Here is a 27895-nt window from a genome sequence, read left to right as displayed (position 1 = left end):
CAGGCTGAAACAATGTTCCACACTTTTCACCCGCCGCGATCTAGACTGCGGTAATTGCATGCGTTGAGCACCGCCGCTCCTTATGCTAATTGTGCTAAATCATGCTCGCCCTTATTACTCCGGATTGTATCACAGGTGAATTATTACCCTTTCAATCAGGAAATAATTGTTCAAAACGCATGTATGGCTGAAAAGTGATCGGTTTAATTAACTTTGAAGGACAAACATAATTCACACTTTCGGAGCTGTAATGGAGCTGCGAGGCTGCTGATAAAAGGCGCAAATGAACAGCAAAGGTCACCGTTGGGGTCAAGTGCACGCAGATGTGCGCATTCGACGAACAAAAGTGGAATTCCTCTTTGTGTGAGGGTCAGTCGGTCTAAATCGATCGAACACATTTTCGCACTCTGTGATTGAATTATTCGATCCGTGACCTTTGGCCCTGATCCTGGAAAGGTGTGGTCGTCGCGTCCAGGAAACCGCTCGCAAAGGACAAATTCCATTATTCTGAAGGCGCCTCCTTTTGTCTCTCACCCATATAATAATGATAGTTCCTGCTTGTTTTGAAAGCCGGAGATAATTATGTATGCATTATTAACGTGATGCTGCTTATGAAAGAGCGATTATCGCCCGTGAGAGAGAAAAGAGAGACCCTGCCCCGGCGCGGAATGCGTGCCGCAAATCCATCTAGCCGGGCGAGCAATTTGCATAAGTGCTTCGTCGCCACCGCTTTTTTCGCGCACTCGAGGGTGCCGCCGGTAATTCGTTACTCGCAACCAAGCAAAGTGCTGAGGTCAAATTGCGGATTATTTATGGCCAGCGCCTTGCTGTGTGCCAGGCTGATATATCACAAAAGGATATTCGGTCGTGGCTCCGCTCAAAAGATGCATTTATTTTGATTATTTTTGTGTGTAAAACAATCTTTTTATCAGAAAATTGCATTAAAACTCTTTTTAATATCAATAATTATCACGGCAGCCACGCATACAAGAATAATAGTTGATTTAAAAGAAGATATTTAAATTTCCCCTTGTAAAATTTCTGTTAATTGATTAAAGCAATACCAAATCATTATTAAGTATGAGAAATTGAACTTCATGTACAAGCGGCCATTTATATAATGAGCAAATAATATTTTTGATAAATTTCAGATATAACAAATAATGACAAATAAAATAAAAACAAGGTTAAAAAGGAAAAAATTACAAATTCATAATTAATTAAAAAATTTTTTAATATTTATTGCATTTTGAGAAGATATCTTTTAATTAAAATTGAGAGTGATCAAATTAAACGTTAAATAATTTTTTCTTGTTAAAAGCTTTTAGTGTATGTATAATGATATTATATTTCTGATATATTTTGTATTAAATTTGAAATTATTCATTTAATTACTTCTGAACTTAATGCCATTCATATAATTGCATACATATCTTAAATTTTCCTATTTTTATTCTATTCTATGTCACGATTTAACATGCTATATGAGTCGATTTACAAAATTTAGATTTAAGGTCAGAGGACACATACATATTGAAGGAATTTCATTGTCGTCGCGCCTATATCGTTTCATTTTGTGTTATACATTGCTCAGTGTCTGCTGCTAATAAATTACTCAATCGGCTGGAAAACAATTTGCTGCTCTTATGACCGCACAGTTCATGTTTTCATCATCGCCAGCACCAGCAGGATATTATTTCCTTTCACCACGCGCGAGCCAGGAGACAGAGAGACCAGCAACATCAAAATGCCTTTACTTTTTTGCGAAACCGATAAATGTTGGCGAACAAAATTAAGTTCATGTATGTGATTTTCTTACGGGTAATCGACGTAGACCCCGTTGGGCAAAAAAAGTTAATAAAGCTGCCGAAATTGTTTTGCATTCTTGGGCTATTGAGGACTCATTAAACTTCATTGTGAAGCCAAAGTGCATTGCTATATATCGCTTTGCGTTGTGAGAACGCACAATACAGAGCCGCAACCGTTTGCGGTGATCTAACCTAAACACCGCGGGTCAATATCAAATCGAATAAAAGAAACTTGTGCAATTTCATTCCATATAATTACAAAATTACATTATAATTTTTAACTATTTTATATTTTCACTTATAAAACAATTTATTTACTATATACTAGCCATACTAGGTAATATCAAGGGATAGTAAAAATCTGAATATATTTTTGTGTTATACTTTGATTTCGAAAAATTGTATTAATTTATAGAGAGAAAAAATGAACCCAACTCTTATAGTGTGTACATTGAAATGTACATAAAAACTTGTATATTCAATGTTTCATAAACAGCAATCAAATTTTCCTATCATATCAAAAATGAATTTCAAATTAAAAAATGAGCTATTTTGATTAATTCACAATATCAACGTGCGCCCTTTTGCCACGAGCAGGAGGCGAATGTTTATTTATTCACGAGCACAACATCATCATCGAATTCGGAAACGCTCCACGTATCAAAAGCGTTGCGCAACAAATTTTGGCTACAACTATTTGTGAGCATCTAATTTCGTATGCAAATTCAAAAGCTCGCATGTTGTTTTGGCGGCATTCGCTACGAACAAAACGCAGCCCGCTCTTTTGATGGGCGAGAACGAGAGAGGAGCAAACACAACGCTTTCCGAAAAGCATCACCCTTTGAGTTTAGGGGCGGCTTGGCTAATCGAATCGCAAATCCAATTATCCTAATTAAAGCGCGCGCTTAGTTTGTTTTGCCAAAGGAGAAAGGAGCGGCTTTGAAATGAAGTGTTAATGCGCTGGATTAATCTTTGTTGATATTGCTGGCGAGGAAAAAGAAATTAGATTTTCCAAATCTGATTTTATCCATGAATACTAAATTAAATTTCAACTGTTGAGTGTGAATCCTGCTCAAATAAAAGTAATATGAAATAAAATGATTCTTTGATACGCTTACAAATTCAATGAGCATGACATATAAATTAAAATTACAGACTTTTTACGATATTTCAAAGTAAAAACAGTAAAAATGTGTACTAACAAATAACACTATCCTTCATTTCTTGAAGAAACAAATTTCTCTGATCTCTGACATGATTGCTAAAATTGTTTAAATAATAATGAAAATAATAATTATAAGGTTATACTTTGATATTTATGAGCTGGTTATCAAGAAAATACAAAAAGCAATTAATTGTATTAAAATGATTAAAATTTTGAATTTTTAAGTTCATCGAGAAAAGGCATAAATAAATAAAGTAATTCGTAAAAAAAAATCGGCCACAAAAATGCACTAATTCAATTACAGGAGACTGTATAGAGGGGATGCTGTGTAAATTATTTTAGAACCGCACCTATCCGAATTTATCCCCTGCTTCTTTTATTCCTTTTGCTTTTTATTAGGCTGGGGTGCACTTCATAAACCGGTCTCGGCTAAACGACTGGCTTGCTTTGCTCGGCTGCGATATTATTGGCACTAGCGATGCCTGCTTTTCGGGCGGGTCTGCACGCCTGTGGTGCGTGGCGGCGCGCAGCAGTAATTTCCACGGCCGTTTTTAGCGAATTTACGATATGCGAGCTCGTTATATTTTATGGGGTATATCACACACACCCAACGTCGGGGTTACGGGGGCTTTAATACGCACGTAATGCGCCCCTAGATTGAAATCAAATACTCGCCGCGGCCAACCCGTACGCAAGATAAACATTTATACATTTCACGCCTATGCGTAGGGCGGCCCACCTCGCTCTGGTGTTTTTTTTTTTTCGCGGAAAAATCGCTCTCCGCCGGGCAGAACGGAGCGTGACACGCGCGCAAATCGACAAATTACTTTTGTACGCGAGGGCGGATGAGCCGTTCATCTTTTTTATTTCGGCCGCCATGGGAAAAAGCAGGCGACACCCCCGTTCGACAATATATGACGAGTCCTCGCTTTTTTGCGCGCACCTTCCAAAAATTTATCTCTCTCATTGTCAGCGCAAAAATCCTTAATGAGATCACGCTGGCTCGATTTCCGTGACTGATGACGATGGTGAATTTTTTGAAAGAAAAAAGTAGAGAGGGAAAAAAATCTGCGAATAGGAATTTATATCATTAAATGCTGGAAAAGACAAAAAATTTCCCTGTGGGTTTGAATGTTGAATATATCTTACATTTGGAATGTAAAAATCAAATATTATTATGACATAAAAATGTGTTCTCAAATTTAAAATCCAATGTTTTTGTTCCATTGAGAATAATTTGATCATTAATTTTCTTGACGCCTCACATAAACCCTGATCCGTTAAAGTGACTGCTTTTTTACTCAAGTAATTTTTTAAAATCAACTTGAAAGTCTGGAAGGCGTGCGCGGAATAATTTTTATAAAAATGCAAAAATCAACACTAATTAGTCTGCTTATTTTAAGCTTTTTTTATCAAAATAATTCTTTTTCTGTCAGAAAGCATGAGATAAATTGAGGGATATGTAGATTCCAAATCAATTTTTCAATTTCAATAAAATAAAATAAATTTTGTTTTTAATATAGTTCATGCTTAATATTGTAATATTGTAAAGCAAAAATTCAACGCATTATATGCTTTAATAAAAATTTGTGATAAAATGAGTTGTTTCGTGTGAAGGAAAATTGTTTACTTGTTAAAAAAAACCACGCAAAGTCGAGACGCGGCTGCATGGATAAAGTAAAAACAACCAGCAAATCATTTGGCTTTTGCACTTCCTAATTTGCGACTCGTTGATTTTCTTCTTTACTCTAGGCGGAAAACCTACTCTGGAGCTGAAAATAAATATGCGAAATGTATAACGTAAACATATTTCATTGCGCAGCAAAAGTCAGCGAGCGCGAAATTAAACCGCAGAGAGAGCTGAGCCGCCGGAGAAGATTTACAAAGTGAAAAATACACGCGAGAAAAATATACCAGCAGCACCGGCGGGTCTAATTTTCTTCATTTCTTCTTTTCTGTTTCGCGCACATATACTCTCCAAGACGTACAAACTCATTTGCAGAAAAATATAATCGTTTGAGGAAAAGCAGAGAGCAAAAAGCCACGAGATGGAATATTTATAGTTTTCCAGTGCGCCGCCAAGTTTCATTTCCCTTCAGCCAAAAAGTTAAGAGCAAAATTTTTCCCTCTCTCTCTCTCGCGGCGAAGAAATGAGTGTTATATTATCAGCCACGACGGCGGCACCCACCAAGACCTGGGGGATATTAAATTATGGAAATAAAGAGAGGCCACGCAGAAGTTTCATTTAAGCAGTGAACCGATCCTAATGCGGCGCCCCCGTCGACGGAGGACTCGGAAGGAAAAGAATCCGCGCCGAGAGACGTTATTGACGCCGATCAACTTTTCTCTGCTCGCTAATAAGCTCAGAGGGTGATGGAATGAATAAATGAGAGGAACAGTAAAAGAAAAGTAAAAAGAACAGCGTTAGCAAGACGGCTGTTTTTTGCAACTTGATTATTGTTAGAGTTAGAGAGCAGTTTATTACAAAGTTTTGACAAAATATTGCAGGGATTAAAAATACTTTTAATTAATAAAATATATTTTATCTCACTTAAGTAATTTAATGCACAAAAATTATCAATTTAACCATTTAAATTAATTTGTAAGAAAACACAATTCTAGTAAGAATTTGCAAATTATTATTTAATTTTGAGGGGTTCTTGACATTTTCTCAGGTTAAAACGTCAGGGTATAGAAAATTAAGAAGCAGAGAGGGAATAGAAATAAACGGATATTTTAATAAGCCAAAATTTTGTACTTTGAATAAATATATTTAATTAACAAATTATTTGTTTACAACATGAGTGAAGGTTGTTCGCATAATTAGAAATTATAGGTGATATTTACTTAATTTTTTAGTCGAGATTTCATTTCAAAAGTTCCCCGTGGTTGGGAACTTCCTTTGCAGGTATTTTTCCCGCTTTTGTGCCTCATAATTTAAAAGTGATTGAAAGCAGCCAATAGGATGAGGGTAGGATTAAGGAGAGGCACACGCCGCTGCCGCCGCTGCCCAGCTGGTCACCCAAACAAAACAAGTGGCGCTGAATCATCGAAAGATGTGGGCCAAATTGTGTCGCCTTTGCGAGCGGCCAGCGGCCGACGGCGGCTATCGGGCGGCCGAATTGGATTTGAATAATTTTTCAGAGTGGTGCTTGAACTTCTTGGGCACAAATTTGGCCGAAGAAGTCCAGGCCGACGACCTGATTTGCTATTTCTGCGTTTGGGACGCAAGGTTTGTAATTATATTATCGATCTTATTTAAAAAATGAAATAATTTTTTCTTTTTTAAATCAAAGGTTACTTTTTGAAAATGAAAAAAATGCGCAACGTGGAATACTAGACAAAATGAGGTGGTGGCCTGAAGAAGGGGCAAGCAAGGAATTTAGTCTTCGAAATTACTACAAAGGTGAGCCCGTGTTTACTTTGATTTGTTATACAAAAATTATTATATACACATTAAAATTGGTTTAACTTATTTCTCTTTTTTTATTCCAGCTGAATACATAAAGCAATGCTGGGTGCCGCTGATGAAAGTTCCCGAAATTTCTTATGTATCATCATCTGACAAGAGCTTGGATGAGACAAACATAGAGAAACCAGTGAAAAGAAAAATTGGGAGAAAATATGCAGTTACTTCCAAAAGTGTGCAGTGTGTGTACTGCAAAAAACACTGTCACTTTTGTCATATTTCAAAGCACATTCGAATTATGCATGCAGATATTGCTATCAGGTGTGATTATCTTCAATGCAGTAAATATTTTCTTTCCGAGGAAGAAAAGTGTAAACATATACAAGAATATCACTTGAAACCTAAAGAGCAGGTGCTACACGACTGCTGTTATTGCTCAAGACAGGACCTTACAAGAAAGACATTGTACAAGCACGTCAGATGGTGCCATTCAGAAATTGCCATCAAGTGCCGTGTTGGGAGGTGTGGTGATTTTTTTAAAACTAAGGCCGATTTGGAAGTTCATATGAATACAAAACACAGAGGTCTTGAAGAGTCAAAAAAGCACAAGTGCTCAATCTGTGACTGCAAATTTGAACGGAAAATTGGACTTGCTAACCATGAAGCCAAGAAGCACAAAATTTCAAAGCACATATTTAATTGTCCAATGTGCCCTGCCATTTTAATTAGTAAAAGTAGTTTGTCTTTTCATATCAAAATTAAACACAAGTTTAGGACATGCCCTGCCTGTAATTTGCAAATTTCTGCATTTTCGTATTGCATACATTTTGTGAAGGTTTCTTGTAGAAAATGTGAAAGAACTTTTGATTGCTCAGAGTTGTTAAAAAAACATAAAAAAGAGTGCAGGGGTCTGCTTTTCAAGTGTGATTTTTGTCCAAATGTGTATTTTAAAAAATATGAGCTTAGGTATCACATAAATAGCCATCTGGGACATATTGCTAAGGGTCTCCAGTTAAAAGAACGCAAAATCCGTTGCAAGACTTGCTCAAAATACTTTTCTTCAAAACTGCTTTTAAAAAAACACACAAAAAGGATGCACCACAAAACTGCCAGGCACAAATTCTCTTGTGCTCATTGCCAAAAGTTGTATCTTTGCAAGTCTCGTTTTCAAAAGCATCTTGCTCAAATTCACAACCTTATCACATTTAGCTACAGGTGCAAGCTTTGTTCCAGAAAATTAATTTTAAAATCACAATATGAAGAACACATAAAATATTGTAAAATGGAAAATTCCAAGATGGTTGAGTGGACTGTATGCAAGAAAATAGTCCAAAACTACAACCTCCAAACTCACATGATTCGTATCCATGCTATTCCTGACTTTCCTAACAAATAAAGCACTAAGAAGCTTTGGGTGAGGGTCTGCTTCGCAGGCAGCAATGGATAAGCAATAGCATGGAAAGTGGCGCTCTGGCCGGCACTCGCCGTGCAGGAGACATGGCATCGCTGCTGGCGGTACGATCGCGAGGTGGGGGCTCCCAGAGCCGTCTCCAACGCGAATGCGGCCTTACGCGAAACAAATAATTTCTTATCAACACTAAAACCGAGACAATGTCATGAAAAAATTTATATAAATCATCGCGACATGAACGCATAAAGATAAAAAAATGCAAATAGTTGATAAATATTTATTCATAGAAAAGCAAAGACGGCAAAATAAGAAATTGAATGGATATTTGGAACCGATCCACGAATTTAATTATATTTAAATATCATTGAATAGAGTTTGCACTAAAACCTTTGAATATTCATGCACACCTATGGTAGATATACAAGCTGTGCTAATCTCGTTTACGTCAATAGGTGGAAACTAATAAAACGGCAATCATAATTATAGCAAGAGTAAGTTTGCACGGCACTTGCAAAATAGTAATAAATTATTGTAATGTGGTGAACGATCTGTTTGTATATAATGAATTGAATTTTCCTTTCGTTCTAATGAAGTGTAATCAGCCCTCTTAATCTCAGTTATGTCAATAGGTGGAAACATGCATACCAGAAATTAAATACAAAAAAGTGCATGTTCAGGCTGCCTCGAAATAGTTAAAAAAAAATTTTTTTAATTAGTTCCCTTCGAGTTTGCACAAAATATATTAGATTTTCCTTCTATTTTATTCGAGTTTAATCAACCCTTTCAAACTCAATCATGCCAATAGGTGGAAACATGCAATACGGTAATTAAAAAAAAAATGGATATGTTCGGGCTGCCTCCTAAATAGTTAATAATTTATTTTAATTAGTTCCTTTAAAGTTTGCACAAAATATATTGGATTTTCCTTCTAATTTATTCGAGTTTAATCAACCCTGCCAAACTCAATCATGCCAATAGGTGGAAACATGCAATACGGTAATTAAAAAAAAAATGGATATGTTCGGGCTGCCTCCTAAATAGTTAATAATTTATTTTAATTAGTTCCTTTAAAGTTTGCACAAAATATATTGGATTTTCCTTCTAATTTATTCGAGTTTAATCAACCCTGCCAAACTCAATCTTGTCAATAGGTGGAAAACTACAAAACTGATATTAAATATAAAAATATAATATGTTCGGGCCTCAAAATAGTTAATATTTTTTTTTTAGTTTCCTTTGAGTTTGCACAAAATAATTTGAATTTTCCATCTATTTTATTCGAGTTTTATCAACCCTGCCAAACTCAATCTTGTCAATAGGTGGAAATCTACAAAACAGTAATTAAATATAAAATTATTATATGTTCGGGCTGCCTCAAAATAGTTTATATTTTTTTTAATTTAGTTTCCTTTGAGTTTGCACAAAATAATTTGAATTTTCCTTCATTTCTAAACAAGTTCAATCATTACTGTTAATGTCAGCTATGTCATTAGGTGGAAACATGCAGAACTGATATGAAAAATAAAAATAAGACCTGTTCGGGCTGCCTCAAAATATTTAATATTTTTTTTTATTAGTTCCGTTTGAGTTTGCACAAAATAAATTAAATTTTCCTACAGTTCTAAACAAGTTCTATCATCCCTGTCAAACTCAATCATGTCAATAGGTGGAAACCTACAAAGCATAAATTAAATATAAATATGTTCGTCTTCCTATTCAATTCATTTGTTCTCTCGCTACAAGTTGAACAGAAATTTTATGCTCAAAATAGTTAATTTTTTTTTAATTAGTCCCCTTTGAGTTTGCACAAAATAATTTGAATTTTCCATCACTTTTAATCAAGTTTAAACAGCTCTTTCAAACTCAATCATGCCAATAGGTGGAAAAATGCAATACGGTAATTAAATATAAAAATTGATATGTTCGGGCTGCATCCTAAATAGTTAATAATTTATTTTAATTAGTTACTTTAAAGTTTGCACCAAGGTTCGCGCATCAGAACAATCGAAAATTTTTTCGATTGTTGTTTGAGGTCTCTGATTGGGTGCAAGTATAATTGCACCCAATCAGAGCGCTCGGCAACAATCGAAATTTTCTAATGCGCGAACCTTTGTTTGCACAGAATATATTGGATTTTCCTTCTAATTTATTCGAGTTTAATCAACCCTGCCAAACTCAATCTTGTCAATAGGTGGAAATCTACAAAGCGGATATTAAATATAAAAATATGATATGTTCGGGCTGCCTAAAAACAGTTTATATTAGTTTCGAATTTAATAGAAGGAAAATTCAAATTATTTTTTGCAAAATCTAAGGAAACTAATTTAAAAAAAAATATATATAAACAATTTTGAGGCAGCCCGAACATATCATATTTTTATATTTAATATCAGTTTTGTGGATTTCCACCTATTGACAAGATTGAGTTTGGCAGGGTTGATTAAACTCGAATAAATTAGAAGGAAAATCCAATAAATTTTGTGCAAACTTTAAATTTACTCATTAAAATAAATTATTAACTATTTAGGATGCAGCCCGAACATATCAATTTTTATTTTTAATTACCGTATTGCATGTTTCCACCTATTGGCATGATTGAGTTTGAAAGAGCTGTTTAAACTTGATTAAAAGTGATGGAAAATTCAAATTATTTTGTGCAAACTCAAAGGGGACTAATTAAAAAAAAATTAACTATTTTGAGCATAAAATTTCTGTTCAACTTGTAGCGAGAGAACAAATGAATTGAATAGGAAGACGAACATATTTATATTTAATTTATGCTTTGTAGGTTTCCACCTATTGACATGATTGAGTTTGACAGGGATGATAGAACTTGTTTAGAACTGTAGGAAAATTTAATTTATTTTGTGCAAACTCAAACGGAACTAATAAAAAAAAATATTAAATATTTTGAGGCAGCCCGAACAGGTCTTATTTTTATTTTTCATATCAGATCTGCATGTTTCCACCTAATGACATAGCTGACATTAACAGTAATGATTGAACTTGTTTAGAACTGAAGGAAAATTTAAATTTTTTTGTGCAAACTCAAAGGAAACTAATTTAAAAAAAATATAAACTATTTTGAGGCAGCCCGAACATATCATAATTTTATATTTAATTTCAGTTTTGTAGATTTCCACCTATTGACAAGATTGAGTTTGGCAGGGTTGATAAAACTCGAATAAAATAGAAGGAAAATTCAAATTATTTTGTGCAAACTTAAAGGAAACTAATTTTAAAAAAAAATATAAACTATTTTGAAGCAGCCGGAACATATCATAATTTTATATTTAATTTCTGTTTTGTCGATTTCCACCTATTGACAAGATTGAGTTTGGCAGGGTTGATTAAACTCGAATAAAATAGAAGGAAAATTCAAATTATTTTGTGCAAACTCAAAGGAAACTAATTTTAAAAAAAATATAAACTATTTTGAGGCAGCCTGAACATATAATAATTTTATATTTAATTTCTGTTTTGTAGATTTCCACCTATTGACAAGATTGAGTTTGGCAGGGTTGATTAAACTCGAATATAATAGAAGGGAAATTCAAATTATTTTGTGCAAACTCAAAGGAAACTAATTTAAAAAAAATATAAACTATTTTGAGGCAGCCTGAACATATCATAATTTTATATTTAATTTCAGTTTTGTAGATTTCCACCTATTGACAAGATTGAGTTTGGCAGAGTTGATAAAACTCGAATAAATTAGAAGGAAAATCCAATATATTTTGTGCAAACTTTAAAGGAACTAATTAAAATAAATTATTAACTATTTAGGAGGCAGCCCGAACATATCCATTTTTTTTTTAATTACCGTATTGCATGTTTCCACCTATTGGCATGATTGAGTTTGAAAGGGTTGATTAAACTCGAATAAAATAAAAGGAAAATCTAATATATTTTGTGCAAACTCGAAGGGAACTAATTAAAAAAATTTTTTTTAACTATTTCGAGGCAGCCTGAACATGCACTTTTTTTGTATTTAATTTCTGGTATGCATGTTTCCACCTATTGACATAACTGAGATTAAGAGGGCTGATTACACTTCATTAGAACGAAAGGAAAATTCAATTCATTATATACAAACAGATCGTTCACCACATTACAATAATTTATTACTATTTTGCAAGTGCCGTGCAAACTTACTCTTGCTATAATTATGATTGCCGTTTTATTAGTTTCCACCTATTGACGTAAACGAGATTAGCACAGCTTGTATATCTACCATAGGTGTGCATGAATATTCAAAGGTTTTAGTGCAAACTCTATTCAATGATATTTAAATATAATTAAATTCGTGGATCGGTTCCAAATATCCATTCAATTTCTTATTTTGCCGTCTTTGCTTTTCTATGAATAAATATTTATCAACTATTTGCATTTTTTTATCTTTATGCGTTCATGTCGCGATGATTTATATAAATTTTTTCATGACATTGTCTCGGTTTTAGTGTTGATAAGAAATTATTTGTTTCGCGTAAGGCCGCATTCGCGTTGGAGACGGCTCTGGGAGCCCCCACCTCGCGATCGTACCGCCAGCAGCGATGCCATGTCTCCTGCACGGCGAGTGCCGGCCAGAGCGCCACTTTCCATGCTATTGCTTATCCATTGCTGCCTGCGAAGCAGACCCTCACCAAGCTTTGAGTCAATCTGATTATTTCCAGGGAGTTGTGCAAATTAAAAGTTTGGATTAAAAATAATGAAAAGATCAGCTAACATTTAACAATATGTTTGATTAGAGATTGTATTTGATAAATTTTATGTAGTGTTTAGACTAAAAAAATATCAGTCTTTCTCTTCAACATTGACTTCTAAAAGATATTTTTAATTTACTTTTTAAATAATTTTTAACTATGTCTTATGTTCACTTTTGTAAAATATTTGCATTATGAAAAATCAGGTAAAATGTTAACAAAAGTAAAATTTAGAGCAGGTTTACAAAATATGTACATTATACTTTTTGTATCGCTTATGTCTACACCAGTATTTCCTTTATTTTTTTCTTTTTACTTATTGGAAGAATCAGAAGAATCATTATCATGTGATGCAGTTTAAAGTGATGATTTGGTTTTTGCTACAAACCTACAAACCAGCAATAATTAAATGATCGAATCTATTACCATGGAGTGGAAACCGGCATATATTATATATTATGACATCCGCCTCATCCCCCCACAAGTTAAGCTGAAAAGTTTAAAGTTAATGAAACCATAATCTCTGATGTACTATTTATGATACTTCTTTTGTCATTGAATATAATTATAAAGATTATTCTTTTTTTTAAACGATTGAGTGCGCCAAGGAAAAAGCAAAAAACAATATAATATCTTAAATTCCAACCAACAATATCATCAGTCTTTGAATCAAAAGACTTAAATTACTTAAAAAGTTCTTTATATTTGGGAATCGATCACACTACCTCTGCTTGGATTTCCTCCCTCTTTTGTGCCTCATAATTTAATGTGCTTGAAAAGCAGCCAATAGGAGCGAAGGAGAAGCACTCCCCATGCCAATCGCCAGCTGGTCACCAGACCGTCCAGACCAAAATAAACATTTTGTGCAGCCAAATGATGTGGGCCAAATTGTGTCGCCTTTGCGAGCGGCCAGCGGCCGACGGCGGCTATCGGGCGGCCGAATTAAATTTGGAAAAGTTTTCTCAGTGGTGCTTGAACTATTTGGGCACAACTTTGGCCGAAAATGTCGAGGACGACGACCTGATTTGCTATTTCTGCGTTTGGGACGCAAGGTTTGTAATTATAATTATAGATCTTGTTTGAAAAATGAAATAAAATTTTTTATTTTTAAATCGAAGGTTTCTTTTTGAAAGTGAAAAAAATTCGCAAAGTGAAATTCTGGACGAAATGAGGTGGTGGCCTGAAGAAGGGGCAAGCAAGGAATTTAGTCTTCGAAATTACTACAAAGGTGAGCCCGTGTTTACTTTGATTTGTTATACAAAAATTATTATATACACATTAAAATTTGTTTAACTTATTTCTCTTTTTTTATTCCAGCTGAATACATAAAGCAATGCTGGGTGCCGCTGATGAAAGTTCAAGAAATTTCTTATGCATCATCATTTGACAAGAGCTTGGATGAGACAAGCATTGAGAAACCAGTGAAAAGAAAAAGAGGGAGAAAATATGCAGTTACTTCCAAAAGTGTGCAGTGTGTGTACTGCAAAAAACACTGTCACTTTCATCATATTCCAAAGCACATTCGAATTATGCATGCAGATATTGCAATCAGGTGTGATTATCTTCAATGCAGTAAATATTTTCTTTCCGAGGAAGAAAAGTGTAAACATATACAAGAATATCACTTGAAACCTAAAGAGCAGGTACTACATGACTGCTGTTATTGCTCAAAACAAGCCTTGACAAGATCAAGATTGTACAAGCACGTCAGATGGTGCCATTCAGAAATTGCCATCAAGTGCCGTGTTGGGAGGTGTGGTGATTTTTTTTAAACTAAAGCCGATTTGGAAGTTCATATGAATACAAAACACAAAGGTCTTGAAGAGTCAAAAAAGCACAAGTGCTCAATCTGTGACTGCAAATTTGAACAGAAAATTGGACTTGCTAACCATGAAGCCAAGAAGCACAAAATTTCAAAGCACATATTTAATTGTCCAATGTGCCCTGCCATTTTAATTAGTAAAAGCAGTTTGTCTTTTCATATCAAAATTAAACACAAGTTTAGGACATGCCCTGCCTGTAATTTGCAAATTTCTGCATTTTCGTATTGCACACATTTTGTGAAGGTTTCTTGTGGAAAATGTGAAAGAACTTTTGATTGCTTAGAGTTGTTAAAAAAACATAAAAAAGAGTGCCGGGGTCTGCTTTTAAAGTGTGATTTTTGTCCAAATGTGTATTTAAAAAAATATGTGCTAAGGTATCACATAAATAGCCATCTGGGACATATTGCTAAGGGTCTCCAGTTAAAAGAACGCAAAATCTGTTGCAAGACTTGCTCAAAATACTTTACTTCAAAACTGCTTTTAAAAAAACACACAAAAAGGATGCACAAAACTACCAGGCACAAATTCTCTTGTGCTCATTGCCAAAAGTTGTATCTTTGCAAGTCTCGTTTGCAAAAGCATCTTGCTCGAATTCACAACCTTATCACATTTAGCTACAGGTGCAAGCTTTGTTCCAGAAAATTAATTTTAAAATCACAATATGAAGAACACATAAAATATTGTAAAATGGAAAATTCCAAGATGGTTGAGTGCACTGTATGCAAGAAAATAGTCCAAAACTACAACCTCCAAACTCACATGATTCGTATGCATGCTATTCCTGACTTTCCTAACAAATAAAGCACTAAGGAGCTGTGAGTTAGAGTGTTTGACGGGACCAATTTTTGAAAATTTTCCCGTCCCGTTCCCGAATTTTTTTTAAACAATTTCCCGAGTCTGGTCCCGTTCCCGGGAAAGCCTAAAACGAATTCCCGGACCCGTCCCGAGTCCCGATTCCTGCAATCAGCTATTAATCGTCCAGTTTTCGTGGTATGCAAATAGCACTACCCGTATGAACTGCGGGTAGCTTAAATTATATCAATACCTCAAATTTTTAAAAATATTGTCTATTGTCTTGATTTCTTAATTTATTTATGATTATGTATATTTCTTTAAAAGAAAGTGCGAACAGGAGGTTGCGATTAGAAAAATATGCTATTCAAAAACTTTTAATTTTGACTTGGCTTGAAAATTATAATTCATTTGACAGAACAGGGAATTGAAAACTGGTTTGTCTTTGCAACTAACTTCAATTTACCAGTCCCGCGTCCCGTCCCGTTCCCGCTGCTCTTAAAGAAAACGGTGCCGGTCCCGCGGGAAACCCGCGGGGACCCGTCGGGACCAAGTCCCGTCAAACACTCTACTGTGAGTCAATCTGACTATATTCAGGGAGTTGTGCAAATTAAAAGTTTGGATTAAAAATAATGAAAAGATCAGCTAACATTTAACAATGTTTGATTACAGATTATAATTTGATACATTTTATTTACTATAGCCTTTTTCTCAAATATTGAGTCCTGAAAGTTATTTTGAATTTAATTTAATTTTAAATAACTTTTTAGTATGACTTATGATATGCTTATTTTTGTAAAATATTTGCATGATGAAAAATCAGGTAAAATGTATAAGAAAATAAAATTGAATTAAATTTAGAGCAGGTGTACATTAAACTTTTTACTTTTTTATCGCTTATGTCCGCAAAAGTTTTCCTATAATTTTTTTTTACTTATTGGAAGAATCATATCATCATGAGATGCAGTTTAAACTGATGATTTGGTTTTTGCAACAAACCAATAATTAAATGAGACCTACCGGCCGCCGGCATTTATTATTATGACATTTTCACGTCATCCCTAATCCCCCCCCCCCCCCCACTTTGTATAGCTTAAAACATAATCTGATGTACCTATTTATGATACTTCTTTTTATTGAAAAATTATAAAGATAATCCTTTTTGTAAACTGCCGAGTGCGCCAAAGAAAAGCAAAAAAAAATTATATAATATCATAACGTCCAACCAACACTTGGGAATCGATCTCACTTTAATACCTCTGCTTGTATACATATTTTCTCCCGCTTTTGTGCCCCACAATTTAATGTGCGTGAAAAGCGGCCAATAGGAGCGAAGGAGAGGCGAAGGAGCCCCATGCACTCCGCTCGCCAGCTGGTCACCAGACCAAAATAAACATTTTGTGCCGCCAAATGATGTGGGCCGAATTGTGTCGCCTTTGCGAGCGGCCAGCGGCCGACGGCGGCCATCGGGCGGCCGAATTAAATTTGGAAAAGTTTTCTCAGTGGTGCTTGAACTATTTGGGCACAACTTTGGCCGAAAATGTTGAGGACAACGACCTGTTTTGCTACTTCTGCGTATGGGATGCAAAGTATGTAAATTTGATCTTGTTTGTATAAACTAGCAATGAATTCTAAATAAAATTTAAGGTTACTTTGTGAAAATGGATTAAATATGGAAAGCGGAATACAGGACGAAATGAAGTGGTGGCCTAATGAAATGGAAAGTCAGGAAATTTGTCTTCGCAATTACTACAAGGGTGAGTTAGTCTTTACTTTGATTTTTTGTACTTAATGATTATTATTTAGAAAAAATTATTTTGAAATTAATAATAATAAACTTTTTTTGTTCCAGCTGGATACGTAAAGCAATGCTGGGTGCCACTGATAAAAGTTCCAGAAATTTTACAAGAATCATCTCACGAGAGCTCGGATGACTCAATTGTAGACAAACCGGTGAAATATAAAAAAACTGGGCGAAATCGAAAACATGCAGTAACTACAAAAAAAAAGTGCTATGTTTGTACTGCAATAAACACTTTCACCATGGCGCTCTCCGGAACCATACAAAAGCAATACATGCAGACATTGCAATCAGGTGTGATTATCTTCAATGTGCAAGATTTTTTCTTTCTGAGGAAGACAAGAATCAACATATCAATGAATGTCACTTGACGCCTAAAGAGCAGGTCCTTCATGACTGCCTTTATTGCCCAAAACAGGCCCTCACGAGAATGAGATTGTATGACCACGTCAGATGGAATCATTCAAAAATTGCCATCAAGTGCCGTGTTCGGGGGTGTGGTGATTTTTTCAAAACTAAAACTGATTTGGAAGTTCATATGAAAACAAAGCACAGCAATCTTGAAGAGTCAAAAAAGCACAAGTGTTCAATCTGCAACTGCAAATTTCGAAAGAAGGCTTCACTTGCTCATCACGAAGCCATAGTGCATAAAATTTCAAAATACAAATTCTACTGTCCGATGTGTCCTGCTATTTTAATTAGCAAAATCAGTTTATCACAACATATCAAACGGAAACACAAGTTTAGGACATGCCCTGCCTGTAATTTGGAAATTTCTGCAATTTTGTTAAACAAGCATTTCGTGAAGGTTTCTTGTTTAAAATGCCAAAGATCTTTTGATTGCTCAGAGTTGTTGAAAAGACACAAAAAGGAGTGCAGGAGTCTGCATTTCAATTGTGACAAATGTCCAAATACTTTTCAATATAAAAGTGCTCTTCGTTATCACATGCACCAGATGCACACGCATATGGAACCTATTACAAAGGGGCTCCACTTTAAGGATCGTGGATTTTACTGCACGATTTGCTTGAGATACTTTTCTTCAAAATATTGTTTGAAGCTCCACATAAAAAAGATTCATCACAAAACTACCAGTCGCAAATTCCACTGTGCTCATTGCCAAAAGTGTTATATCAGTAAAGCTAGTTTGAAAAGACATCTTACTCAAATCCACAAACTTGTCACATTTAATTACAGATGCCATCTCTGTTCAAGAATTTTCATATTCAAGTCAGAATATAAATGTCACATGCAAACATTTCATATGGAATCTTATAAGAAGATGGTTGAGTGCACTGTATGCAAAAATATAGTCCAAAGCTACCAGCTCCCAAGACACATGCTCCGTATTCATGCGATGAAGCTTCCATTATAAATTGTGCACAATTTAGTGCTTTTGATTAAATTTTATTACATTTATGGTTGAGTTAAGGGTATGATGGGTTTAATTTAATTATAACAATAGCTGATGTTTAACCTATTTTTTATAGAGAGATATGTACATATTTTGTTTTAAATTAAAAAAAAATTATATGTGTGTGCTTCAACATTATAAATATAATTTCACAATCAGTTTGTATTTACAATATAAATTAATTATGCTCATTGCTCATTTTTGTATCTTCTGCATCATGGTAAAATCTATGATGAAAAAAAAACTAAAATTTGGAGAAATTTTGTATTATGAATATTTTAAATATTTTAGAATTTTTGTCTATAAAGCATGTGTACACAATTTTATTACCTTTGTTTTTAATAAAGGGAAAAGAAGTTAAAAAAGATATTTTATTTTAACATGGATACACCAAATAATTTATATAAAACTTTATCAGGCCTACAGTTTCTCCTTTTTCCGATCTGAGAAGTCGCAGACTGGCGTGAAAAAAGTAAAAAAAAACAATGAAGTACAAAATGCGTTCTAAATTCTGTCAACTTGCGAGCTACCAACAGCTGACGTTGCCTATATCAGGGCAGTCGAATTGGATTTGGAAAAGTTGGCCAAATACTAATCCAATGTTAATTTATAGGAAAAATAAACGAAGCTAATTTTTTTATAAATTGCTTATGCTAGAATAACAAAGTTGCATTCAAAATTAATTAAATTGGAATTAAAGAAACTACTGAAGTATTAAAAAAAGAACCTATGGAACCTATTATTGCCATTTTTTGGTAAGTATTTTCCGCCATTGTCTGATTTAGTTTAATCATAGAAATTTTATTTAATTTGCTTTATGTTCTAAGAAATTTGAATTTTAAAATATTTTTGCAATTCATAAGTAAATGCTGTAAAACGTAATAAGCTACAATTAATATCCATTTCTATAAATCATAATTCAACCAATTGCAATTTGCTAATGCATTTAGTTAGAAGCGGATAAATTTGCTTCCAAATTAGTTTTGAACAAAGTTCACGCAACAATGCATAAATTCAGTGGGGGGCTGTTGATCCGTTTTGGGGTGCAATCATTATTGGGGGGAGCGCAATTTGCATGAATTTGCATCGCACGCGCACCTGCACGTCTCGTCGCGCGATGAAATTAGTGGCGGCAGCTTTTTGGTCGGCGGAAAAGCACATCAGAAACTGGCATAGGGCAGCAGGTGTGCGTAAAAGCTGTTTAATTTGGCAGGCAAAGCAAAACACACGCCGGAGCTGCGGCCAAAATATACGCATTATTGTTATTATATGCTCGGGCCGCCGGAAAAAAAATGTGTGCGAGTAATTTGAATTTTAATCCAGTTTTAGGACCTTTTCGCCGAGCTAATATTTTTCAGTCGAGAAATGTTTGTAATTAAAAAAAGTTTCACGCTCTTTCGGCCTCAACAACGAGAAAATGTAAAATTGCATGAAATTTTTATTTTATATTTTTGTACATATAATCCTGGAACAATGGAAAATATAATTCCATCCACGCAGAGCAGAACCTCTGCCGAACAATAAAATAATGCAAAAAGGTCTCGGTCGCATTAGCATAAAAAGTCCAACAAGGTTAACGAATGCGACCGCCCTTTGATCTGTGGCCAAATTGAAGGTTTCCCGTCACTGATGAAATTTCCTCTTTGTTAATGATCATAATGGTAATAATAATATGGTCGGCCAACGGAAAATCGCCGCTGAATAATTAAATTTGGTCCCCAGTCTCTCCGGCCAGGGCTCTTCTCTCAATTTCAAAGGACCTGTTCATTATTGTGATAACTCGACGGAAATTCAATTAACTGCCGCCTCTCGTCTTGGGGGACCACTTTGAACGTGAATGCATCGATTAATTGTTTGGGCCGGGCTGTTGGCCACCAAAGACACACGAGCCAAAAATTTGCCCTGGCAAGACACACGAGGAAGGTCTCTTTGAACGCGGAGACAAGTGCTTGCGGCTTTTGCAAGTTTCTACATCAAAAGAAGAGGAACAAGAGAGGCCTTTGTGTGCCAAGTGAAGGGACAATATTACACGCAAAGAGCGTCCATATTTGGAAGCCGAGCAATTATATAAGACGCGTAAATAAACAAAGTTAATATTGGTATATAATAAATTAAATATTTGCTAATAAACTTTTGCATACATGCTTCTAAAATTACAAATGACTTTCCTGAATTTTACAAACACACCATTAAATTTTGTATAAAAAATTTCATGAAATTTCATTTAATCATCCTTAAAATAAATCTGATGCGTGTCTGAAGCTTTATAAAATTCATGAAATCATAGTTTTTACTCCTTTTGTAGCTAAAAAAATTTGTCAATGGAAAATTTTTAAGGACTCGTGTTAAGAATCAGGTGCATGAATTATTTAATTAGATTGTTCCCATTTTTTATAATATTAACAACAAGAAATTCTGCATCGCGAATCGTAAAAAAAATAATAAAATAACACCCAGAATTTGTATGTATTTAATATGTCTTGCAATTAGATATTAGCATAGCACAATTAATTGCAAATAATTAAATTGCAAAATTACTATCTCCCTATAAAATCCTTTCACATCTCGCCCTATAAGATGTTCATTTCAATGGTAAAAAAAATTTCCTACCTTTTGTTTCTTATTCTGCCGGTGTATCCAAGTATCCACGCATTCAGATCCAGATCGACACAATCGAAAAGACTTCGCCAAAAAGGCACAATCACTATGAATTTTTATGTATTTTTGATTGGCAAATGTTCATAGACTCGCATCACATCGGTCACGTCTGCACAAATAGCAAAATAACACTGACGCGTCACTAGCACAAGTGAAATAAATTTAATTTCCTTCTTGTGTGCTTTTGTGGATAATTATTGGGATTGTGTGTGTTTTGTTGAAGAATGCAAAGGGATGAGAATTGAGATGGGAGGAGTTAAGAAATATGTACTTTACTTCTACTCTATGGCCATCTTTTCCAATGCTGACGCTTTTCGTAATGTAAAATTATATTGGAATGTGCTGTAGAGGCTCACATTACATCGGAATTTTACGGAATTTTCTATCCGCATGCAAGCTGCACGCCGCAGAGCAAGTAAGCAAGCGGACTTGTTTTAGAGCGAAATTTGCTGCATTCGGTACATTCCATTGAACAAGTCTAGATCTACTCATTGTTAAAGTAACACAGTGAAGCAGCTGAACTTCTAATTATGTCGTCAGTCAGTCGTCATTGTTCATTTTATTTCATTCAGTAAAAGAGTTGCAAAAGTAAAACTGCGGGAACATTAATATATTATTGCTTGTTTTCGCCAATTTATTTCGATTATTCGTCCATAGAATATGGGGAATATGGTGATTCATGTGTCATGTGCAGTGCAAGTTCATAATTTTTACGGCATCGAAGAATCCTGAACCAGAACGTCCAGATATTGTGAGGAAAAAACTAAACTATCGGAGGTAAATTTTATCGCAATCCTTCTAACTCGCTGTCTCGATAATAATCCCAGATTTTAACTTTAATTGAATTTACACATATTTTTATTTCATTCGTTCCTGAAAATTGATCAAATATTTTTTACAATATTGTGATAAACATGAGACTGGCATTAAGTCGATTATGAAATTTTCACATCACATAAAGATAAGAGTTATTTTTTGATAAATTTTATGTGTTTTTTCTTTTTAATTAAATGAAAATGATGAATGTTTCAAATTTATAAAAGGAGTTGATATCTGGTTGTGAAATTAAGTAATCCTCGAACAAGAAATTATTTTTTAATATTATGCATAAAAAATTTCAGAGTTCTCCTCTGCGTCGAGTTATGCGGCTCTTGAACTGTTCCTTAACCTCAACCCTTCGTCGTCGACCGGCAGTTTTTGCTCGTCAATTCTTCCTTGGATGCAGCATCTCCAGCTTGGCCGAAGAAGTTCGACACAAGACTTTTGCCGCAGGGTGAGTGCCAATTTTTTTGCCTTCAAATTAGCATGGAAACCGTAGCCGATGCGGCTAGGCCGGCGAATACCGCTCGTAAAATAGTTCCGGTCCATGGAGTTTAGTCGCGAAATGAAAATTCCAGGCGCATTCCTTTGGTCGGCGCTCGCAAGGGTAGGCAAAGTTTCCACGCAAATACAACAAGGAGGGAAAGTGCGTGGAGGCCTCTGGGTTTGAAAGAGAGCCGCGGCGAATGGCCGAAGCCTCCACCAGGCTGAAATATTAATCGACTTTTGCCAACTAATCTGCGGCAACCGACAAGCGAGCGACGCCGCTTTTGCTTTCGTTAATCAGCAAATTGCCTCTTCAGAATGGATTTTAGCCTCTTTATTGCTGTTAAGAGGCTTTGAATTTTTTATGAAATGCTCCAGACTGAAGGAAAATTGAGATGCTCATTAATTTAATGGGCAAAATTTAAGCTTCGACTTCATTTTCTTCTAAAAACAGATACTAAAATATTTTATATGTATCAAAAAAAATGTTCAAATATTTAATGAAACACCTTCAATTTTTAAAGAACTAATATTTTATAAAAAAGAAAAAATATATTGCAAATATAATATATTTCAAATCTTACAATTTAAGTTAGTAGTGCCCTGGCATTGTAACAATGAATTAAAACTAAAAGTTTAAGAAATTATTTTATGAATTCCAGCTTTTTAAAAGAGTCAATTTTTTTCAACAATAACCCAAAACTGCAAAAAAAATAGTGAAGGTGGATCTTCTATTACACTTTTTGATACCATTATTCCGTAATTAATGTTAAAGTAATTATTAAAAAAATTAATAATAAATCAATGCTCGGAACAAAATATACAAAATTGCTTATTAATTTATTTAATTTCAAGCAAGTGACTTAATCATGAAGTTTATTTGTGAAGTTAATAATTAATTTCGTACCTTTCATGCGCTAATAACCTGGCAAAATATGACTTTAGAAAATAGTTGAGCTTGCAAATTTTTGCATCTTTCTTTATTTCCTTCGACAAGCTCGTTTGCACAGCTTTCAGTTTTCCTTCTTTTTTGCTCTCTTTCTCTCAACAAGTGCTTCTGGCTGTTCCAATATTGAGTCTCCGCCACAAGTGCATATCGCGCGCGACTTTTATTGAAGTGTGGCGTGAGAAACGAACTCGGCCTCCCTTGTATGTACTTTTTTTCGCTGCCTTGCATGCAAAAAGCAACGGGCGTCGGCCGACCCACCGGCCGGGTAATGAAGCAAATTTCCAATATCAAACGTGGAACATACTGCGCTGACGCTTATTTTTGCCGACGTCAGACTGCATGACGAAGAAACTTTATGACAGGCCAAAGTGGCTGCTGCAGGTTGTGACAAAAGTTTTTGACTGCGTGCGGATAGGGTAGAGCTATAGAAAGAAATGCTGCAGTAATTTTTTTCTCTTGACAGACAGACTGATGAGATCTTTTGGTATAGAGCTTTTTTGCAATGGAACTCTTTTTCAAGATCGACGAGACCAAAGATTGTAAAAAATTAATGGGGAAAAAACAAAAGATGTGATTGCTGCAAGCTTTTTCTCGATTGATGCATGATAATTGATAATATCATTGTTAAAAAAAAAAACATTTACGTGATTTGAATAATTTATCATTTTAGAAATAATCAATTTCATTCAAAATTTCATGCAAAATGTAGTCTGAAGATCAATTTTTTCAAGAAAAAACAGGCTCACACTATAGAAAACTTTGTAGAAAGAATATGTAAAATTAAAAAAGGAAAATTGATCTAATTGTAAAACGAAAAAAAATTAAATAACAAAAATATAATATTTTGGGTGAAATAATTTTTTTTTATTCCTTGTATATGTATCGCTCATATTTGAATTTTATCAAACCTTTTTAAAGGAGTTTACAGCTGAAATCCTCTGCATATTTTAATTTTTTTTTAAACAGATATGTTGTTTGAACATAAAAGTACAAATAATTTTCCTTAAACATATTTTCCAGCATCTATAATTAATATTTTGTACAATTTAAAACTAATGCACCTAAAAATTAATCCAAATTAAAAATCGTTTTCTATTGAAGATATCCAAACTCCTATTTGAGTCGGTTTGGGTTTTGTATTGCCTTTCTCATTGTATGTTTTACAGAAACAATATCAATTTTTTATTATTTTTGACAATATCAAAGCTATAAGCATTTTTTTTTTTAAATTTACTTTTGCATAATATTGACAAAGTGATTTTCTTTATTTAATTTTTATTTCAAAAATAAGAACAAAAATATAATATATAGCGCATTTTTAAAAGGAAATCACAGCATTTCCTAATTTTCAAAGTGGCAATCTTAGAAAATGCTCGAACTTTTAATAAGGAAACATGGTTCTTTATTGGAAGACGACGTAGTGGATCTAATAATTGGCCGTATCGATGTCAGAGGCTCATTTCGCAGCCTCTTAGGTGCTCACACGTTCACGCACTTGCCGTTCACGCAAGGCTGCTTTTGCCGAAACTTGGTGTGTGTCCCCGTCTGTGTATGTCAGTGTGGGATAAAGAAGCCTTTCAGCCGGTGGAGCGTGTAATGGGCACTGTTTTGGTCAAAGGGGTTGAGAAGGAGGCTGTTTGCTCTGATAAGTTTGCAGCGAGAAGGGTCTCTTGCGTGTCACCCGGCCGACGACACGTCATTTTTCTCCGCCGCAACGAGCCGGGCAATCAATCTTGCTGCACTCCCTTATTTTTGCAATTTCGCGTGTGTTTTATGGGAGGCAATCAACATGCACCCGCAGACTCTATCCTTCCGCGAAATGAGAGAGACTCCGCAGAATTCAATTTCGTCGAGAGGTGCATGCATTTGACCTGGAATGTCGTCGACATAGACTGATGTGGGGAATTTTTAAAATGAGAATGGCAACTGGAATGGAAGTTTACCACGTTTATTTCCAACTGAAAGAGTCAATTCTGTGTTGATTGCCTTTCGAATGCATCAAATTTATCAACCGACAGCCAGAAACGGAAGTCCTCTTCTGGTTGAGATCAGTTGAAATATTCTGATTAATTTTTTTTATCAACAGCAGTCTAAAATCTTTATTTATTTTTATCTCTTCCAGTATGACAATAAGCAGAAAATTTCATTTTTCATTTTTTAAATTAATTGTTAAATATGAATTATACTATTTCAAGTTAAAAAAGCACAACTTATGTATACTGATTAAGATGGCGGTATGAATTAAATATAAATTAAAGATTTTTCAGAGACCACCTTAATAATTTTGAAATCCCTTGATTTAGCCACATTTTTAAATTATTATTTTGAATTAAAGTCAAATAATTTACAAAATAAATTTGTCATACATTTGCAAACTAAATTATTTTGCTACACAAATTTTGTGAATTTTCTTTAAATTTCTCTAGATCAGTTTTTTATCACCTAAGGCTCATTATAATGAATTTATAACAAATCTTTTAATTTTCCTATAGAAAATTACTAACTTCGCCTCAAATTGAAATTTTCATAATTGATAACCACGCCTCTAGATTATGCAAGCGCGGGTATTGGCGTACATGTATGTTTCTCTGTTTGCAACACAAATAGAGAAACAGCTGAACTCTCTATACCTCGTGGAAATTGCGCAACACTCTCCGAGTTTACACCGGTGTTTGCCTGTAAATCACAAAATCCTCTTTCTAGGCAGCAGCGGGCGCAGCGAAAGAGATAAAATTTAACAGCTTCCGAAATTAATTAATCTCTCTCTGCTATATACGGCAGCCGGGCGCAATAAAAACGTAGAAAAAGCAGCAGCAGTAAAACACACTCAACTCCACTACGTACACATTATTATTATTATTATACAAGCAGCAGCGGAGTTCTCCGTGTGGATCTGCCAGCAGCGTTTCGTTTTGTTTTGTTTTGAAGAGAGAAAGAGAAAGGTCGGAGAAGAGTGTTTTCAAAGAAAATATAGAAGTGGCCTTTTGTATCAGCTGCGAGTAACTAACTGCAGCCTCTTAGGACACCCGTTCAATGAATGGAAATGAAATTAAAAAAAATAATCCATCACATAAAACTTTGTTGCGTGAACGCGATAAAATTTGCTGCTCTGAACCTTGACCTGCTGCAACATAAAATATAATTCATTCTTTCACCGGCGCTGCCGGAATAATTGCTTGAAAAAAAAAATTGGCCCAGGGCTCCTCAGGATGTGGAATTAATTGTAGGTATGGCGTGCAGTTTGTTAGAAGTTCATTCGTGATTGGTTCTAATAAAGTGCAAAGCTAATTTATTTGGCCTTAGAATTTTGACCTTCTGGGAAAAGTGAAGATGAATTAGGTCATCAATAAAATTCTATTAACTACCAATAAATTTATATAATATTAATATTTCGGTCACATACTGGGCCATAAAAGTAATTTTTATACAATTTTGTGTGAGTTTTGTTGATGAGTTAAAATTAAATTTAAGCCGCGAAAAGTCTTTTAATGCATAATTTACATTTAAAACAAAATCTCAATTAAATTTTCATTAGTGGAAATTAAAAGTTTAGATAATTTTTCTGATTTTTTTTTTTAAAGCATGCAGTCCTCATTTTATTTCTTAATGATATTTTCTGCAAAAAAATTTAGCATCAGCTATCAAAGAGGACAAATTATAAAAACACGTCTAGACATCTTTGTTGACGTCATTTTTTATACTTTGACAGCCATTTATTGTTGTTTCCAAAGAATATCAAAATTGCGAATCATTTGAGCTTCGGCAGTTTTGAAAGGTTGTTTGTCAGTGTCTTTGTGTGCGTCTCACTCTTTTGCGACCCTTTACGCGGTCGATGCCTCCCTTTGAAGACAATAAAAAAAGAGGAGCTCGCGGATTGATTACACAGCAGAAGCGCCGGCTGCTGTAGGACGGCGCCTCGCAAATAGATTGACTGGCGTGCTGTTGCATTTTTATGTGCGTGTGATGACTTTTTACACCCTCGCCCCCGCACAGTGTTGTAAAGTGGAACAATACGCCGGCCCGTTTGTTTGTTTGTTTGTTTTCTGCTCGTGTTTGGCTGCTACAAGAGCACAACTCGGCTATACAGCAAAATAAAATTCAGCCTGCTCTCTTTTATCCTTGGCTTTCAAATCGAATGGCGACATTTTATTATGTAGATTGATGGAATCAAGTAGTGCTTTGCAAGCAAGTGCTGCTGTGCACTCGATTTTACTCGAAAAAAAAAATCCATAGTAAAAAGAGAGCTGGACTCTGGCGAGATTGGAATTTTAATGGATTATTGATTACGAATGTGGAACACACTCGCTATGCGCCGGCCACTCCAGAGCAATGTGAATGGGCTTTTACACACTCGATCGCGGCACGTTCTAGCGCCCAACTATAACACGCGCACACACGTCAAGCAAAGAGACCTGCCGTCGTATTTGCGTAATTGCCGTGCTAGAGAGGCCCTTGTTCTAATCCATTTGGTGGAAAACCCGTATTAATTGGATTGTGTTAAATCGAAAGATGCTTAAGTATTTGTACCGCGATTGTATTATTATATTGCATATATAATAATAAGCTGATTGACTAACTTGGGTACGTTTTTTAGTTTCAAATATATTGATATTGAAATGCTTAAAGTGTCAAAATAGACAATACTATTTAAAACGAC

General features: G+C 34.7%; 4 protein-coding genes and 1 long non-coding RNA gene across 5 annotated transcripts in view; 4 read left to right on the top strand and 1 right to left on the bottom strand.

Moving 5' to 3' along the window:
• Positions 1 to 21195, bottom strand: part of LOC132201828 (brachyurin-like) — a 38294-nt gene extending 17099 nt beyond the window's left edge. The window contains exon 1 of the mRNA XM_059628328.1: positions 20937 to 21195. The gene's annotated coding sequence lies outside the window, so the exon portion shown is untranslated. The remainder of the gene's footprint in view (positions 1 to 20936) is intronic.
• LOC132199941 (zinc finger protein 611-like) lies at positions 6005 to 7957 on the top strand. Its single transcript, XM_059625057.1, has 3 exons — positions 6005 to 6205; positions 6270 to 6379; positions 6469 to 7957. Exons 1-3 carry the CDS (start codon positions 6030 to 6032, stop codon positions 7776 to 7778), a joined length of 1596 nt encoding a protein of 531 aa, XP_059481040.1. The 5' UTR covers positions 6005 to 6029; the 3' UTR covers positions 7779 to 7957.
• Positions 12444 to 15922, top strand: LOC132199820 (uncharacterized). The gene is made up of 3 exons (XM_059624853.1): positions 12444 to 13548; positions 13615 to 13724; positions 13814 to 15922. Exons 1-3 carry the CDS (start codon positions 13370 to 13372, stop codon positions 14266 to 14268), a joined length of 744 nt encoding a protein of 247 aa, XP_059480836.1. The 5' UTR covers positions 12444 to 13369; the 3' UTR covers positions 14269 to 15922.
• On the top strand, positions 16499 to 18629 carry LOC132200227 (zinc finger Y-chromosomal protein 1-like). The gene is made up of 3 exons (XM_059625536.1): positions 16499 to 16700; positions 16759 to 16868; positions 16964 to 18629. The coding sequence occupies exon 3, from the start codon at positions 17343 to 17345 to the stop codon at positions 18285 to 18287; it is 945 nt and encodes a 314-aa protein (XP_059481519.1). The 5' UTR covers positions 16499 to 16700; positions 16759 to 16868; positions 16964 to 17342; the 3' UTR covers positions 18288 to 18629.
• Positions 21196 to 21478: 283 nt separating the features above from the next.
• The window catches only part of LOC132200792 (uncharacterized), a 49622-nt gene continuing 43205 nt past the window's right edge, over positions 21479 to 27895 (top strand). Inside the window, exons 1-2 of the long non-coding RNA XR_009442197.1 lie at positions 21479 to 21761; positions 22106 to 22257. This is a non-coding gene — a long non-coding RNA (uncharacterized LOC132200792). The remainder of the gene's footprint in view (positions 21762 to 22105; positions 22258 to 27895) is intronic.

This window comes from Neocloeon triangulifer, unplaced genomic scaffold (assembly GCF_031216515.1).
Source record: "Neocloeon triangulifer isolate White Clay Creek 2 clone unplaced genomic scaffold, ASM3121651v1 ptg000014l, whole genome shotgun sequence".
Classification (NCBI taxonomy): Eukaryota; Metazoa; Arthropoda; class Insecta; order Ephemeroptera; family Baetidae; genus Neocloeon; species Neocloeon triangulifer.
This window is presented reverse-complemented; position numbering and strand designations above follow the sequence as displayed.

Coding starts and splice junctions, on each gene's coding strand:
- LOC132199941 (XM_059625057.1), top strand. CDS start 6,030: ATGTGGGCCAAATTGTGTCGCCTTTGCGAGCGGCCAGCGGCCGACGGC. Junction 6,206..6,269: donor TTCTGCGTTTGGGACGCAAG/GTTTGTAATTAT, acceptor TTTAAATCAAAG/GTTACTTTTTGAAAATGAAA. Junction 6,380..6,468: donor TCTTCGAAATTACTACAAAG/GTGAGCCCGTGT, acceptor TTTTTATTCCAG/CTGAATACATAAAGCAATGC.
- LOC132199820 (XM_059624853.1), top strand. CDS start 13,370: ATGATGTGGGCCAAATTGTGTCGCCTTTGCGAGCGGCCAGCGGCCGAC. Junction 13,549..13,614: donor TTCTGCGTTTGGGACGCAAG/GTTTGTAATTAT, acceptor TTTAAATCGAAG/GTTTCTTTTTGAAAGTGAAA. Junction 13,725..13,813: donor TCTTCGAAATTACTACAAAG/GTGAGCCCGTGT, acceptor TTTTTATTCCAG/CTGAATACATAAAGCAATGC.
- LOC132200227 (XM_059625536.1), top strand. CDS start 17,343: ATGAGATTGTATGACCACGTCAGATGGAATCATTCAAAAATTGCCATC.